This window comes from Mustela putorius, unplaced genomic scaffold, assembly GCF_011764305.1.
Source record: "Mustela putorius furo isolate JIRA1106 unplaced genomic scaffold, ASM1176430v1.1 tig00000145_pilon_pilon_pilon, whole genome shotgun sequence".
Classification (NCBI taxonomy): Eukaryota; Metazoa; Chordata; class Mammalia; order Carnivora; family Mustelidae; genus Mustela; species Mustela putorius.
Genome location: NW_025421294.1, coordinates 14311550 through 14328315, shown reverse-complemented (window position 1 = coordinate 14328315; position 16766 = coordinate 14311550). Strand labels below are relative to the sequence as shown.

Sequence of the window (16766 nt, the reverse complement as noted above, 5' to 3'; positions counted from 1 at the left end):
TCCCCACTGAACAGAGAGCCCTATGTGGGGCTTGATATCAGGACCCTGAGATCATGATCTGAGCCAAAGGCAGAGGTTTTAACCCACTGAGCCACCCAGGTGCCCCTGCTATACTTTATTTTAAAGTAGTGGGGGTAAAATGAATTTCACAACCTGCCAAAGGGTCACAATATAGAATTTGAAAACTTGTACTGTACGATCTGAGACTTAATGCTTAATTTTGGTGAGCAGAAGTATGTGTCTGTGTATGTGTGCTCATACCTCTGTGTCAGGTGCAACCCCAAAAAGAAACTGGGATGTCTTTAATTCACACTGATCAGAGAACATTGCAAAGGAGAGTTAACTCAAAGTGCCCACACTTTACTTGGGCCCTCACGATTTAGATGGTCAGAGCCTCTCCTCCAGACATCCCATAAGGGATTGTGGGCAGATTTGCGACAACATGGTTGGAACTAGAGCGTATCATGCTTAGTGAAATAAGTCAAGCAGAGAAAGACAACTATCATATGATCTCCCTGATATGAGGAAGTGGTGATGCAACATGGGGTCTTAAGTGGGTAGAAGAAGAATCAATGAAACAAGATGGAATTGGGAGGGAGACAAGCCATAAGTGACTCTTAATCTCACAAAACAAACTGAGGGTTGCTGGGGGGAGGGGGTTTGGGAGAAAGGGGGTGGGATTATGGACATTGGGGAGGGTATGTGCTTTGGTGAGTGCTGTGAAGTGTGTAAACCTGGTGATTCACAGACCTGTACCCCTGGGGATAAAAATATATGTTTGTAAAAAATAAAAAATTTAAAAAAAACCAAAAAAACAATGAATACTGTTATGCTGAAAATAAATTTAAAAATGATTTTAAAAAAAAGAGAGAGATTGTGGGCAGGATTTGCTGCCCCAAAGTGAAACAGAGAAAAGCAAATCCATCTTTGAAAAGAAACAGAAGCCTGAGGGAAGAGGAATCAGATCAGACACCATGTGAGCTCAGTGTCTGGACCTTGCCTTAAGGATTTCTTATTTTCCTTCTTCTCTTTGATGAACCTCATCTCTAGCTTACCAGCTTTTTACCTTCTCCCCATTCTCAGTAATTCCATTTAAATATTTCTCTTTCTCCACCCTTTTAGTTAAAAAATTTCATGTATATCTGTATATCCAGGGATAGGAGTTTTAGGGAGAACAAAGAATGAAGATAGTAAAAGGGAAGCACAACATGTTTCAGTTCCACCTCTTGGTTAATCCTTGGGTACAGGTAATAGCAGCCAGAAGTTACCAACAGGGACCAGAAGACCAGTGAGTGCATAATACAGGGAAGACCTCTGAATGTCAGAGGGGAGTAACAAATGGAAATTAAGGAAAGAAGTAGGGTTAACAAGAAATAAGTGCTTCCATTTTATGCTGGAACTGCACGTCAGCAAGATAGGAAGGCCAACACTTGAATTACACAAGCTTGAATGTTGGTGTTGAAAAGAAATATAGGAAATAGGAACAAAACAGTGTTTTCTGTCCAAAGAAAAGAGACAAGAAAACTTGTCTTATTGGGCATATGGGATGCACCTGTCAAAATGAAAATTACATCAGGTAGAATTAAATGGATAAAGAAGAGTTACCCAATGCTAATGGGTAAGAGAAGCCAGAGTTCAGAATGAGCTTAATGCTGCTGAAAAAAAAAAGTGGAAGAAGATTTTTTTTAAATTAATTAATTAATTAATTTATTTATTTTTATAATATATTTTTATCTCCAGGGGTACAGGTTTGTGAATCGCCAGGTTTACACACTTCACAGCACTCACTTTAGTGCATACCCTCCCCAATGTCCATAACCCAACCCCCCTTCTCCCAACCCCCCTCCCCCCAGCAACCCTCAGTTTGTTTCGTGAGATTGAGTCACTTATAGTTTGTCTCCCTCCCAATCCCATCTTGTTTCATTTATTCTTCTCCTACCCCCTTAACCCCCCATGTTGCATCTCCACTTCCTCATATCAGGGAGATCATATGATAGTTGTCTTTCTCCACTTGACTTATTTCGCTAAGCATGATAACCCTCTAGTTCCATCCACATCATTGCAAATGGCAAGATTTCCTTTCTTTTGATGGCTGCATAGTATTCCATTGTGTGTGTATATACCACCTCTTCTTTATCCATTCATCTGTTGATGGGCATCTAGGTTCTTTCCATAGTTTGGCTATTGTGGACATTGCTGCTATAAACATTCGGGTGCACGTGCCCCTTCGGATCACTACATTTGTATCTTTAGGGTAAATACCCAGTAGTGCAATTGCTGGGCCATAAGGTAGTTCTATTTCCAACATTTTGAGGAACCTCCAAGCTGTTTTCCAGAGTGGTTGCACCAGCTTGCATTCCCACCAACAGTGTAGGAGGGTTCCCCTTTCTCCACATCCTCGCCAGCATCTGTCATTTCCTGACTTGTTAATTTTAGCCATTCTGACTGGTGTGAGGTGATATCTCATTGTGGTTTTGATTTGTATTTCCCTGATGCCGAGTGATATGGAGCACTTTTTCATGTGTCTGTTGGCCATTTGGATATCTTCTTTGCAGAAATGTCTGTTCATGTCCTCTGCCCATTTCTTGATTGGATTATTTGTTCTTTGGGTGTTGTGGAACAGACTTTTAAAAGTCCTGATTTTGTGCTCCCTTCCTCCGCTGCTTGCCAGGAGCCGGCCCCTCCCCCGGCAGTCTATCTTCCCATGGCTTTGGATTCACTTCTCCGCCAGTTCTACCTTTCAGAAAGTGGTTGATTTTCTGTTTCTAGAATTGCTCTTCTTCTTCTCTTCGATCTCCCATTGGATTTGTGGGTGTTTGCAATCTTTAGGTAAGCTATCTAGCTGATCTCCTGCTACCTGAAGTAGTCTCAGCCTGCTACCTCTCTACCATCTTGACTCCTCCTCCTAGAAGAAGATTTTTAAGGTCTGGGTGAGCTAGTGAGAAAGTACTAGAGGAGGTGAGAGGAAAATCATAGGCCACTTGGCCTATAGCTTTATCTAAGGAAATATAAACTTGGCTTTATGTAAGGAAATATAAACATCTCATACCTTTATGACAGGAGGTAGTTTTGCAACTTAGAGCATGGTGTCCATGAAAAGTTGGACTCTTGCCCTTCCCCAGAGACTAGAGATAGCCTGTACGGGCTTTCCTGAGTGCTACATTTCAAAGGGACTCCTCCCGGGTCATTGAGAAAGACATTTCTGGGTTTTGAAACTAGTGAGAGGCTTTCAAAGAGAATTAAGTCTCAAGGCAACAGAGAAGGAATTTAGTTATAACATTTCTAAAGTAAATGTTCTAAGATAAGGGAGGTCAGGTGCCCGGAGTCAGGTAAAATCCTGTCTATATTTTTGTCAAGCTGTGGGGAACTGGAAGGCCATTAACGCCATTTCGGTCAGGAGAACAGGTCAGGAACTCTTACCCAAATCAGTACTCAAGACCAGAGTGGGAGATTATGCAAGTGTGGCTAATGCTGTTCTATGGCTTCTGTTAAATCTGTGAAAAGAAAAAGAAAAAGACTTTCTCTTATAGCCTGGGGTTGGAATGACATCTGTGTGGTGGCTATTCTGTGAGGGAAGGACATCTTGGGACGTAAAAGAAGGCAGCTCAGTGCTCTGGTGGGAATACAATTGGTTAATAGACAAGAGAGCTAGACAAGAGAGCTCTGTAATTTGGGCAGTGGAGCTGAAACTTTCCTTTCTGCAGAAAAACAGCAGAGCTGTAGGTTAAGTCTTGTAGAGGATTTTGGTATCCCTGAAAGGTGATAAGCACCTGCTTTGGACTCTAGAGTAAGGAGTTCATTTTTGGAAAATGTTGGTTTGAAGTGTCATGAAACATACAAATCAAATCATTTCATAGCTAGGAAGAGGAGCCTCCATCCAGGGACACAACCCCAAGTTATAGCTTTTAGCATTAAGCCATGGATATGCTCGAATGAGCAAGTCATACACTAAGGACTCTCTGAGGGAGATGTGATTCCTTAATCTTATTTATTCTCCTCACCCAATATTGTTAATTCAACTGGAATTTGGGGGAGTTTGGAAAAGCTATAGATACTTTAGCCTTATTTCTTTCCTATGATGTTTTACTTTTTCTTCTGTAATGCTTTCTATGCAATGGAATCCCTCTATCTCTCTGAGCTGGGGGACAAATGATTCACTTAGTAAGGTGGCACTGTGTTTTCAAAATGTCCCACCTTAGATTACAAGCATAGGGCCAACAAACTAGGTGAAAACTACCTCTTTAATATTCTAGATGACTCGGGTCCTTTCTGGAAGTGTCCAATAAGTTTGTTTTTAGGCATTTACAAAGTTAGTAAGAAATAAATTAACTGAGGGGATTAAAATTTGCTCATTCTAGCATTATTAATAATAATAATAATGAAAATTGGAATCAACCTAACTGAGCAACAGTGGAAGATTATTAATGTAATAAAATCCCATATATGTGACATAATATGACACCAAGTATCTCAATTCAGGTACTATATGACTGCATTTAAAGATCAAGAAAACATCACAGTACATTTCTAAGTGAAAAAGGCTGAAAACAATACACAGTACTACAAAAAATTTATTTTTGACTGGAACAATATAATTTAAGACATGTTTAACGGTTATCTCTGGAGATTTCACGTCTTTTTCTTTTTTTTAATTTCTATTTTCTATTCAATTCTATATTCTATTTTCTATTTCTATTCACATATTTCCTTGGTGTTAGAACAATTGTTCTTTACAGGCAGGAAAAACGGAGGCAGGAAGTTCAGATAATGGGAGGCAATTCAGGTATGACCACAGATTTTCAGGTCAAAAAGCTGCAAAGATGGGATTGGGAGGGAGACAAGCCATAAGTGACTCTTAATCTCACAAAACAAACTGAGGGAGAAGGGGGTGGTATTATGGACATTGGGGAGGGTATGTGTTTTGGTGAGTGCTGTGAAGTGTGTAAACCTGGTGATTCACAGACCTGTACCCCTGGGGATAAAATATATGTTTATAAGATCAACTAAAGATCAACATAAAATATATGTTTATAAGATCAACTAAAGATCAACATAAAATATATGTTTATAAGATCAACTAAATATAATCCCACTTTGCCAGATCCCCTCATTCCTAGCTTCTTTTATTTTTCTTTTTATGATTTTATTTATTTGACAGAGAGAGAGACAGTGAGATAAGGAACACAAACAGAGGGAGTGGGAGAGGTAGAATCAGGCTTCCTGCTGAGCAGGGAGCCCAATGTTGGGACCCCATCCCAGGACCCCAGGACCATGACCTGAGTGGAAGGCAGATGCTTAACTGACTGAGCCACTCAGAAGCCTCTTTAGAAACATAAGGACCCTGGGATCATGACCCAAGCTGAGGGCAGTGGCTTAACCGACTGAGCCACCCAGGTGTCCCACAATGAAAATATTCTTAACATCTGCCATCTGGGATCTTACAATTTAGGGTGGTTTTTTGTTGTTGTCATTATTTTGGTGGTTAATGTTCTTTGTATATTCTGTGTTCAGATTTAATGAGGAAAAAATAATGCATTTTTATTTTTATATGTTAATAAAATGTGTATGTGCTTGGTATGAAAAAAAAAAAAAGCTGCAAAGGCTCCAGATTGGCTGCACCCGCTACAAACGGTATCCGGAGACCTCATTCGGTGCCCACCTCCTTTCTTGCACGCTGGCTGGAGGTACTAATTCTTCTTGTAGAATATATTCTACTCTTTCTCCTGTGCTCTTTCTGACTGTGGTACGTTTCCTCAAGCCATTGCCTCTTTGGATTGCCTGCCAAGGGCTGTCCAGTGTCCAGTGATCCATTCCCACCTTCAAGTCTTCTAGGCAGCTCTGTGCTTCCTTCCCCAATGCCTCCTGCTGAGGTTTAACTTTGATTTACCCTGAACATGGGACCTCCAGGACCTGCTCCTCCCAGCAAACAATGCCTCAGTGCCTTTTCTGTCTTACATAGCTGTTCTACCCACTCCTGCAGCCCTAGTACCTGCTCCTTAAAGGAAGCACAAGCTGCGAAGGAGCATGTTACATCTCTCTTTCTTTTCTCCTCTTTCTGAGGTGGGTCGAAGGTGACCTATGTTGCAAGGGGAGTGGGTATCTGGCATCCTGCTTTTGTGCCACTGCTGCAGCTCTGATCCGAAGGAAGCCAGGGATGATGTCAGGAAGAGATGGGGTGTGCTGAGCAGAAACATGTCCTAGGATGTACCAGGAGCAGGCAGGGTGGGCAGCTAGGCAGCTCCAAACACTGTGCCAAGAACCTCCAGCCATCCCAGGGAATGGAGTACCCTGGAGACTTAACTGGGTCTAAGAGATCACATATCAATCACACCATAGCATCTGGGAAAGAGTACATGTCAGTTGCCTTGTCACATGTGCTACAGAGCGGAGAAGGCCAAAGCACATAGGGAGGATGAGGTCACTTTTACAGGGTTAAGAAGATAGGGTAGTTCAATGTGATCCTTCGGTAAGGCCTGGAACCTGCCTCTACCATTCTCTAGAATCAGAAAGGCTTCTACAAGAGAAGGCAATCCCACAGGAGGATTTGCACGCTGACTTCTCCCTTTCCGCGTGTCTGGATGAAAATAACTTTGGGGTACCCATGAGATATCATGGAGTGGTATTTCTCCCTATGTTCTCTCTCAGAATGCTCCAAGAAAGCTGAGCATTCCATGTCAGAAGATTCTCAGCACAGCCACGTATGCCTGAAATACTCCAATCTTTGTCTTACTGCAAAGAGCTATGCTCTGCTTCATGAGCAAGCACAGACCTGCTTCCTCTGTTGAGAAGGCCTTACTGTCCAGAAGCCTCTAGTGGCCTCATTATTTTCTTTGTATCCCCTATAAGAAAAAAAAATTGGGTGAATCCCCTGGTAAGGGATTGCCTTTTCAAGACATGTAAAATACCGCCACACTAAGATATTAGGATTCTGTCCAAAGAGTAACTTCTGATTTACTTCTCTCTTCTAAATAGTCACAGATCTGTCACTGAGTTCTGTACTTTATGACTAAGCAAGTTTAGGTTTTTCTGAACATTTGTTCTTAGTGAAGGATGAAATAATAGGCTTTCCAGATATGGCATACAGTGGTTACGGTGGGAAAGCGAGAGATGGATATTCATTTCAAAGATGGTTTTAATATCTTGATTATCTTGCTCTAGTGATTGTGCTAGAGGGGAACATCCCAAGGCAATATCTCAGAGCATCATTCTAAGGACACACACACACCGGGAAGAAAAATGGCCAAATATCTTCTAGTATGCTGCTCACTTTTGTTCTTCATCTTGATACATTGGGCGTTACCTGTTGGTGAGTAATTCTTTTTTAAGATTTTATTTATTTGAGAGAGAGAGAGAGAAAGAGAAAGGGAGAGAGAAAGAGAGCACAGCCAGGGGGAGGGGCAGAGGGAGAAGCTGACTCTCCGATGAACAGGAGCCAGATGTGGGGCTTGATCCCAAGACCCTGGGATCATGACTTGAGCTCAAAGGCAGATGCTTAGCTGACTGAGCCACCAAGGCGCATCTCTGGTGAGTGATTTGACTGGTTCTGGCAGTTAAGTAGATTTGATTCGTGAGCTCTGACATTGTAGTATGAAAGAATGCTTCGGAATTATTTTTGATTTATATATGTAAGGGTATCACTTTACTATATACATCTATATTTATAGAGAGAATGGCAATGCAGTGTGGTCACAAACAAAAGCTCCCAGCCAATGTGCAAGGGCCTTTGTTTCCCCAGCTATTAATGCAGATTATGAAACCTAACTCATGGAGACTCAGTCAGGTGTGACATTACAGTGGTGGGCAACATCTCAAAGACTCAAAGCTTTTGAATATGCTTTGCCATGAATTTGAGTGGGTGTTTGTCCTCTTTTAGAGAAGAGCCCTATAGGGAGTTTTAAAGAGACCTGGGTTCAAGGACTGAAGAGCTTGAATTTTCACCTATCTACCATGAATTTCAGGGCATCAGCAAGTGTCTTTCCCTCTCTGTAAAATACGGGGGTTGGGCTAACAGTCTCTTTAAAGCTGTAGCATTTCTTCATGTCTTTTATGTATTGGCTGCCAGTTCTGAACTGTCTCAAGTGCAGGCTAACTCCTAGTAATAAAAAACTTATTTGGTACACTGGACTGGCAACATTTACGAGAGCGGTGATTGCTTGCTCATTATCTATCAGGAGTAGAAGAACTAGTCCACATTTTTGAGGGGAAAATGAGTGCATGTATTAAAAAAAAAGAACGTTTTCATATTGCAAGCTTCCTCTGTAGCAAATTAGAATTCTTTAATTCTGCTAACAGGTTAAAGCAGGATTTACCAACTATCATAGTCTGCAACTATTCTCATGTATGTCTTAGTTTCAGGCCGTCGAGAGTGGTGGCCACCACATGGAGCTATTAAAGTAAACCTTCCACTCTGTGTCTCAGGACTGGCATTCTAATCTGAGTTTTCTCTGGAATTGTTGTGTTAGAACCTTACTTTAGGAATGTGATCTGTGGCGTTCTTCAGAATCCGCTCACAGGAACATGGCAGGTACACTACTGGTACAAGAGCCCTGAGCGGAGTGATCCAAACCGGGAACCAAGCTTAGATTTGGTCATCTGACAACCAGAGGACTCTCTCTCCCCAGTGCCTAGGAAGTGTTTATGAATACTGACAATTGCCAGGGGATTAGAGGATGTGGAGGGATTAATGGGGACAGACCTACAGGATGATGGGGCCTGGCCATGGTGGTGATGTGGGATAAGGAAAGAAGAAGAGTTTCTAAGCTCGGATAGGATCCCTCTTTCTCTAAATACTCAGCCAAAACCCTCTCCCCTGTTGTATTAGAGGCACATTATCAATCTATCTATGGCGCTCATAGAGCCCCTGAGACCACTTCCTTGAGTTCCAGGAACCCGAAGTCCCTGCTTCAGGCTGCCTCTCACCCCAGCCCTGTGAGGGGACATGGGTTCTCCTACCTGATGAGACATGTCCCTTCTTTTGTTTTTCATGTTCCCTACAAAGTCAGGGCATTATGCTAAAGGCTTTCACATTTCACAACTTCAAGAAAAGAGTTGACTTGGGGATTTTGAGAGTGGATAAACTATAGTATGTATTTTATTTTATTTTTTGATAACCTACAGAACTATGATTTATTAAAGCAATTACTTAACCCACTAACTGTTGGGGTGGTTTGTTACATAGTAATACATACGGCATGCGCACTCGAAGTTGACACTAGTTTCCCACCATCCATTTTTATTACACAACATGAATTCACACATTTATGTTATCTGTCTGCCTTCTGGATACATTTTGTTTCTGGGCCTGTGCTTATCTCACTGAAAATCTACTCTTTAAAGAAAGAACCACTATCTATTATGTCTTCATAAATACAGTGAGACACTGAGAGTACAAATATGAATACGTCTTTTTAATCCTCCTCAAGGCATCACTACCTAGTGGGTCAGGTAATTAATTATGTATGCAATTAGCATGGGGCAGGCATCAGTGCCTAAGATTACAAAGTCAGTCACATCAGCTAATAAAGTTCAGATCCCTACTTGGGACTTCAGCAGGCTATTCTGTCTGTCTTTATGGTTCTCTATTATTCCTATCCACAAGAATTCCAAGGTGCATGTACATGTTATGGTACATATTTTAAATCAAAGCATATGGGTTTCAGTAAAGCATCTTCTCCAATTACGGGCTTTCAGGGTTTGTTTTTTTTTCCCAGTTGGCATAGAAAATCTCTAAGACTATTGCCATGTCTGATACTCTGTGAATAAAGGAGATTGAGAAAGAAGCTAAATTGCCCAAACACCATCCTGTTTATCCACTCTTCCTTTTCCCACCAGAGGGTAGGAGGCCTCAGTGCCCTGTGGCTGCCAGGACTCCTCACCAGGAGGGCGTCGTTGTTGTCAAATGGGGTGAACAGTGGAGGTCGGCCTCCACTGCTTTGGGGAGGGGCAGCTGTAATGGCTTTTCCTCATCAAGTTCAGATATGACCTACCTGTCTGTGAGAGTAATTATAACCATATCATTCTTTTCAACTGAATTTCCGGTGAAATGTCCATATAAGAAAATAAACTTGAGTTGGCTCACTGGAAACGTGAACCCCTGCCCTGATTTACATCAACCCATCTGTGGCACTAATTTTGTAACCTATGAAAACCCCTGCATCTTGTGTATTGAGAGCCTGTGAGTACTCTTTGGCGGGGAAAGAAGAGAACAAAGACAAACTTAGCCTACAGCAATTACTAGGTACCTCTTCTACCAAGTGCATCAACCTTGAAGCCAGGAACTTGCTCCAGCACTGATACTAATCTGTCCCCAGTCAGAAGAGCATGTGGCAATAGAAAGCCCGCTGGGGTGGAAAGCAGACTCAGTGTACTCTGTGGTATTTCAGGCCCTTCTGGCTGAGCCCTCACACTCCCATACACCACGTGATGTCAATTCCCATCAGCCAAGTAAAGCTTCAGTTATTCCATTCAGCCCTGAAATTCTTTGACTGGAAGATAAACTGCGGTTTTGCCTTCTCTCAGATACCTTCCATCTCTTCCGTGTCTGAAACTCTGAGCTAGGATGAGGTGACTGCAAAGATTGGGTTCTTGTGCTAAGAGTCAGTGTGTAGGGTTTTGGCTTATGATTATCAGTGATTAGACACCGGTCTCTCAAAACCATGGCTTCAGCTTGATATCTGTGTAAGCCAGTGTGGTTCATGGGGATTAAAATTCTCCTCATGGCATCAGACTGAAGTCCTCGACCCAACAATCATTTTGTACTTTTGTACAAGGAGCAATGACAGGATGATGTGGAAATGATGTGGAAATCTCACATCATCCCCGCTCATGAGGAATTGGGCCAAAGCATGAGAGTGCTAAGAGAATAAAAAGAGGACTGATGTGCCTTAAGATAACACAGGTTCAGGCCTGATTGAATAACTTATTTTCAAAGAGATTGTAGCATAGGTTGTAATGTTGTCCATGGCCTCTTAGAATCATGGAAGGGTAGCTGGGTAGGAAATCCAATAACCTGACTCTTGTATGTAGTCATTTCCCCTTGTGCTCTGGCTCTTTGTTTCCTTAAATATAAAATAAGGATGATAGATAAAATAATTTTTTTTCTTGTTTTTTTTTCTTATTTTTTTTTCTTTTTATTCTTCTTCTTCTTCTTTTTTTTTAAATAATGGCCTTTTTTTTTAAGATTTTATTTATTTGTCAGAGAGAGAGGAGCTAGAGCGAGCACAGGCAGGCAGAGGCAGAGGGAGAAGCAGGCTCCCTGCCAAGCAAGGAGCCCGATGTGGGACTCAATCCTAGGACCGTGGGATCATGACCTGAGCTGAAGGCAGCTGCTTAACCAACTGAGCCACCCAGGCGTCCCTAGATAAAATAATATTAAAGAGTTTTTGTAGTTCTGACATTTTATTCATGAAATGTTGATTCTGCATTTTTCCTTTAGTAAATCTCGTGGGAAAATTAGGTTTCAAAATGATGGAGAATGCTAGCTGGGTGGATTTGGATGCCCAAGAGGATATCTTTTTTCTCTTCATCATGACAGTCCTCTTGCAATTCGTGCCTCCCATGTGACAGTGGCAGAGACCTGGCCCAGCTGAGCTTGTATTGGATAACTGAAGGCTCCTTAGGCTCCTTCCCTCCCTAATAGAGTTTTCTGAAAGCCTGACTTAACTTGGTCCTCAGATCTGCGTCTCAGTTCTCAGAAGTAGAACAAAATGAACATTTGAGCCAAAGGTCAAGGACAAATATTGGGATTTACCAGCTCCTGAGACTTGGATAGTGAAATCATCTATAATATAAGTACTCCAAGCTGTCTTCCAAGGAACCCAACAGAAATTTCTTCTGTATTTCCATGGTATTTCTTCCTGTTCCTAGGAACTACAGAGCATTGTGCTCTTCCTGCCCATTCCTGCTGTCTCCTTGCAGCAAGCCCCTCATTAAACAAACCCACTTCTAGACTCAGCATTGAGACAGGCATTTACACACACCCAGTCCACAGACCCCACTTTTCTCCACAGAAGGAGGCCTACATCAGTGGTGTCCATGAATGTCCCATTGTTTTTTTAAATTCTCTTGACACATTTCAACCTCTGAAACCTATCAGGACATGTTCTTCTTTGGGTTATATTTCTTCTGTGTGTGTGTGTGTGTGTGTATACATTCCTAATATGGAGGGAAAAAGCATCTCTTCTGCCTCTGAATATCCTCGTAAGACTGTAGTCAAGAGCGCTTACCTGTTCTGTTGGCTCTTTGACCTTGACTACTATGCTGATTACAAGGCAGACACAGGACTCCAGCAAAAAGGGGGGGAAAAATCACCTTTAGTCTATCAACTGTAGAATATGAAAAGCATCTTACTCTGGGGGAAATGAAATATTCTCTATCTTTATGGTCTATTTCCACTCTTCTAAGTCCTGGGGGTGCAGGGACAGCAAGAACTGCAGGGAGGATTGTTTTCCAACACTATTGCCTTGACTTGACGTTTACAAATCTCTTCTCCTGTAATGATTCAACTGCTACGGGTGTCATGTCGTCGATTTTTCATCTCAAACATTTTCATTTTCATCTCTACAAGTTTGATCTATCTTTTGTGTTTCTAACTTTTTTGACATCTGGAATAAGAGTTTTAATAACTATTTTTATGACTGCTAATTCAAATACTGGTGTCAGTCCCGGGACGGTTGATTTTCTTCTCATGATGGATGACATCTGAAGATAGGGATTTTTGTGAATGAATTTATAAATTCATAATTTTATGAATTTTGTCTCGTTTGGCCCTGAGTATTTTGATCTTTGTAGAAATAGTCTTGAGCTTTGTTCTGAGACACAGATCAGTTATTGGAAGCAGTCTGACCCTCTGGGATCTTACTTTTAAGAGTGGTTAGGTGGGACCAGAGCAGTATTCACTAAGTGGCTAACTGTTGCTCATTCCTGAGGCAAGCTCCTCTTAGGTACTCCACTCGATGTTCCAGGAATTCTAAGTTTTTCTAGGGTGGCTAACAGGAGTAGGCACTATTACCGGCCTTATATGAGATCTGGGCTCTGTTACCTCTAATCCTCTTCGGTGGTTCTTTCTTGGCTTTGGGTAGTTTCCTCACACACAAGCACCAATCAGTGATGTGCTGAGCATTCTGTCCAGCTCTTTCATGCTGTGGTCCTGCAAACTATACCACTTTGGTCTCTCTCCTCTCAGCTCTCCATCTTCTCAATTCGGGGAATCCACTTGCTCCATCTGGACTCTTCTTTCCTGTTCTGAGCATCTCTTACAATGCTGAAATCAAGATCAGCCCTAGAACTCACCATATTTATTTCTCATATCTCTGGAATTGGCATCCTTTGGTGCCTGATGTTTTATATATTTTGCCTGATTTTTCTATTATCTTTTCAAGTAGGAGGTATATCTGGTTACTCTTACTACCTATTATTTGAAGGTAGAAGTCAGTTTTATCTTTATCATTGTTCTTAGATTTTCCTCTGATACCTTCTAAAGTCTAGAAGTACATTAGTCAATGTATTTATTAGTCATTATCCCACTGTTTTAAAGAATTCCTGGGGCACCTGGGTGCTTCAGTTGGTTAAGTCACAGACTCTTGATTTTGGCTCAAGTCATGCTCTCAGAGTCCTGAGATCAAGCCCCACATGGGGCTCTGCGCTCCTCGGGGAGTCTCCTTGAGGATTCTTTTTCTCCTTCTGCCTCTGCTCCTCCCCCTGCCCAAGTGTGCACTCTCTCTCTCTCTCCAAAATAAACTAATAACTCTTTTTAAAAAATTTCCAAAGGATAAGACTCGTGTTCTGTAATAATACAAAAATTTTCAGTGGGTAATAAAGCATTTACTTAAATGTACTATTCACAACAGTAAAAGGGGACTTTAATAATGACATTTTTCTGTCATTCAACAGTAGACATTCCAAAGAAGGAAAGGAAGGGAGCATGTTTATAAAATACAAGCCTTCCCTCCTTTCAGTGCAACCTCGAAAAGCTGACACCTGCTGCACATATCCCTTCACTGCTAAACATAAAAGACGCTTTCCCCCTAGTTTTCCTTGCTCTGGCAGCCACTGCCCTAGCTTGCTCTCTCGTTCTCCCTCTCTCACAGCTGTTTCAAATTTTGAACTCCCTCTGTCACATTCCCTTTTGTTTGTATTCTCTAAATGTTGATCTGTCCCAGGCTTCTGCCATTGCAATCTTCTCTTTCCCCCTCTTTCTCTGCTTGATGATCCCACTCACCCCTGTAATTTCTCTATTGTCTATATACTTACAACTCACATGTTCACATGACCAGACTGTACCCATGAACTCAGTATCAGGTACTACACATCGTAATTTCATGGACTCGTGGAATCTTTAAAGTCAGTAGAGCTAATCTGAGTCCTATTTTTTTCTTTCTAAGTGTACTCCTCCGTGTGTTTTGGTTTAATTAAAGTCAATGTCATCGTCTCTCTTTTCTCACTTAAACTCAATTTCAATATACAACTTTTATATATTTCTTATTTCATCCTAAGTATAAATTAAACCCATGAGTATTTATTTAATGCAACTCTTCATCATGTTTTAGTGGGTTATTTTTATATTCTTAACTATTACCTCCATTCTATTGTCTCAACCATATTCCTGCCTCCCTTCTAGAAGCATTTAAACATGACATGTTAAAAAAACACGGTATCTTTTGTGAGTTATAATACAAACAAACATCCTAGTATGACCTGTAAGACATTTATTTCACCTGCCACAGGTCCAGCCTAAAGCCTGATTTTACACATGATGAGCTCTTGTAGGACTTGTAACACACCCTGTTTGCCCAGAAGGTGGCAATAGAGCACCGTCATTTAATCACGTAACTGTGTAGCCCAATGGCCCGCTTAAACTGTTCACCTTAATTAGGTTCAGAAACAGGGATTCCTATGCAGGCAGTGAAGGAGAGCTCTCTTGCTTCTCCTAAGGTTTTGCCTGCATTTGTTACTCACCTGGACATCCCTATTTAAACTTATTTGGAGCTTCACTTCTCCTCAAAACCAAGCAATGTTTTGCTTGATTTTACTTTTTCAGTTAAGATTTACATTTCTGTATTTCAAAGAAAATAATTTTAAAATACAGATTTGAAATTTAAATTAAAGAAAATGAACCATGGTGGGGGGTAAAGAAAGAAAGAAAATGAACCATGGTGTAAGGTGATCTTGTGGTTTGCATAATATTTCAATGAACCTCTTTGGCTGTCTACACATACCCATACTCCAAGTAATTCCTGATTTTTGTATATATAAACACTGGAATATTAGCCCTAAGAAAATGAAACCTTGGGAATGTCTGGATGGCTCAGTTGGTTAAGCATCTGCCTTCGGCTCAGGTCGTGATCCCAGGGTCCTGGGATTGAACCCCACATCAGGCTCCCTGCTCAGTGGGGAGCCTGCTTCTCCCTCTGTCTGCTGCTTCCCCTGCTTGTGCTCTCTCTCTGTCAAATAAATAAAATCTTTTTAAAAAATAAAATATAGTGATATGGAAAAACTGAAATGTTTGCCAGCCTCTAATTATAATAGAGTAAAAAAAAAATAGAAGAGAGCAACATGTTATATGAAAAAAAAACATGATGACGGGGCACCTGGGTGGCTCAGTGGATTAAAGACTCTGCCTTAGGCTCTGGTCATCCAGTCATGATCCCAGAGTTCTGGGCTCTCTGCTCAGTGAGGAGCCTGCTTCCCCCTTTTTCAGTCTCTGCCTGCCTCTCTGACTCCTTGTGATCTCTGTCTGTCAAATAAATAAATAAATAAATAAATAAAATCTTTAAAAAAAGAAACATGATGAATACTGTCTCAAAGTAAATATAATCCAAGGAACCAAATTATATTTTTCTAAATAGAAGAACAGGACTTATTATAACATGAAATAAAAAACTAGATAATGAAAAAACAAATGTAAATAAAAATGGAGATAATAAATAATCTATTAGCTTTTTGATAACTTCTTTCTTGCACTTTTTCCATTGGGCTGTTGCTTTTTTTTTTTAAGATTATATATTTATTTGAGAGAGAGACAGCATGAGAGGGGAGAGGTCAGAGGGTGAAGCAGACTCCCTGCCAAGCAGGGAGCCCGATGTGGGACTCGATCCTGAAACTCCAGGATCATGACCTGAGCCAAGGGCAGTCGCTTAACCAACTTAGCCACCCAGGTGCCCTGGACTGTTGCATTTTTATCTATGGTTCTTCATGTATTTCTATGAGCCACTTGCTGGATATGTATGTTGGAAATATTTTCTCTTAGTAGATGGTTTACCTTTTATTTTATTTATATTTTGTCTTTTTTTACTATTGCACTAGTGGGTGCTTACCCAAAGAAAACAAAAGCACTAATTCAAAGGGATATGTGCACCACCCCCATGTTTATAGCAGCATTATTTATAATAGCCAAACTATGGAAGTGGCCTAGGTGTCCATTGATTGATCAGTGGATAAAGAAAAGGTTGTGTGTGTACATATACAATGGAATATTACTCAGCCATCAGAGAAAATGAAATCTTGCCATTTGCAACAGCAAATGGATGGAGATAGAGAGCATAGATGGAGCTACAGAGTATAATGCTCAGCAAAATCAGTCAGAGAAAGACAAATACCATATGATTTCACTCACGTGTGGAATTGAAGAAACAAGACAAATAAGCAAAGGTGGGGGAGAAAAAGAGAGGAGCGGAGATGCAAATCAAGAGTCAGACATTTAACCGACTGAGGACCCAGGTGCCCTTCTTTTGATTTTCTAAGTGTTCTTCTCAGACTACTCTGTACCC

At 41.1% G+C, this 16766-nt stretch overlaps 1 protein-coding gene across 1 annotated transcript; it reads left to right on the top strand.

Moving 5' to 3' along the window:
* The first annotated feature begins 7236 nt into the window (after positions 1-7236).
* Positions 7237-11480, top strand: SPINK14 (serine peptidase inhibitor Kazal type 14 (putative)). The gene is made up of 4 exons (XM_045075653.1): positions 7237-7306; positions 8356-8392; positions 10037-10174; positions 11435-11480. Exons 1-4 carry the CDS (start codon positions 7237-7239, stop codon positions 11478-11480), a joined length of 291 nt encoding a protein of 96 aa, XP_044931588.1.
* The last annotated feature ends 5286 nt before the right edge of the window (positions 11481-16766 follow it).

What these genes read in the sequence shown, in the direction of transcription:
- SPINK14 (XM_045075653.1), top strand. Translation starts at nt 7,237, where the DNA reads ATGGCCAAATATCTTCTAGTATGCTGCTCACTTTTGTTCTTCATCTTG. An exon ending in CCACCACATGGAGCTATTAA is followed by an intron (nt 8,393 to 10,036) that starts AGTAAACCTTCC and finishes AACTGAATTTCC; the next exon opens with GGTGAAATGTCCATATAAGA. An exon ending in ATCTTGTGTATTGAGAGCCT is followed by an intron (nt 10,175 to 11,434) that starts GTGAGTACTCTT and finishes TTTTTCCTTTAG; the next exon opens with TAAATCTCGTGGGAAAATTA.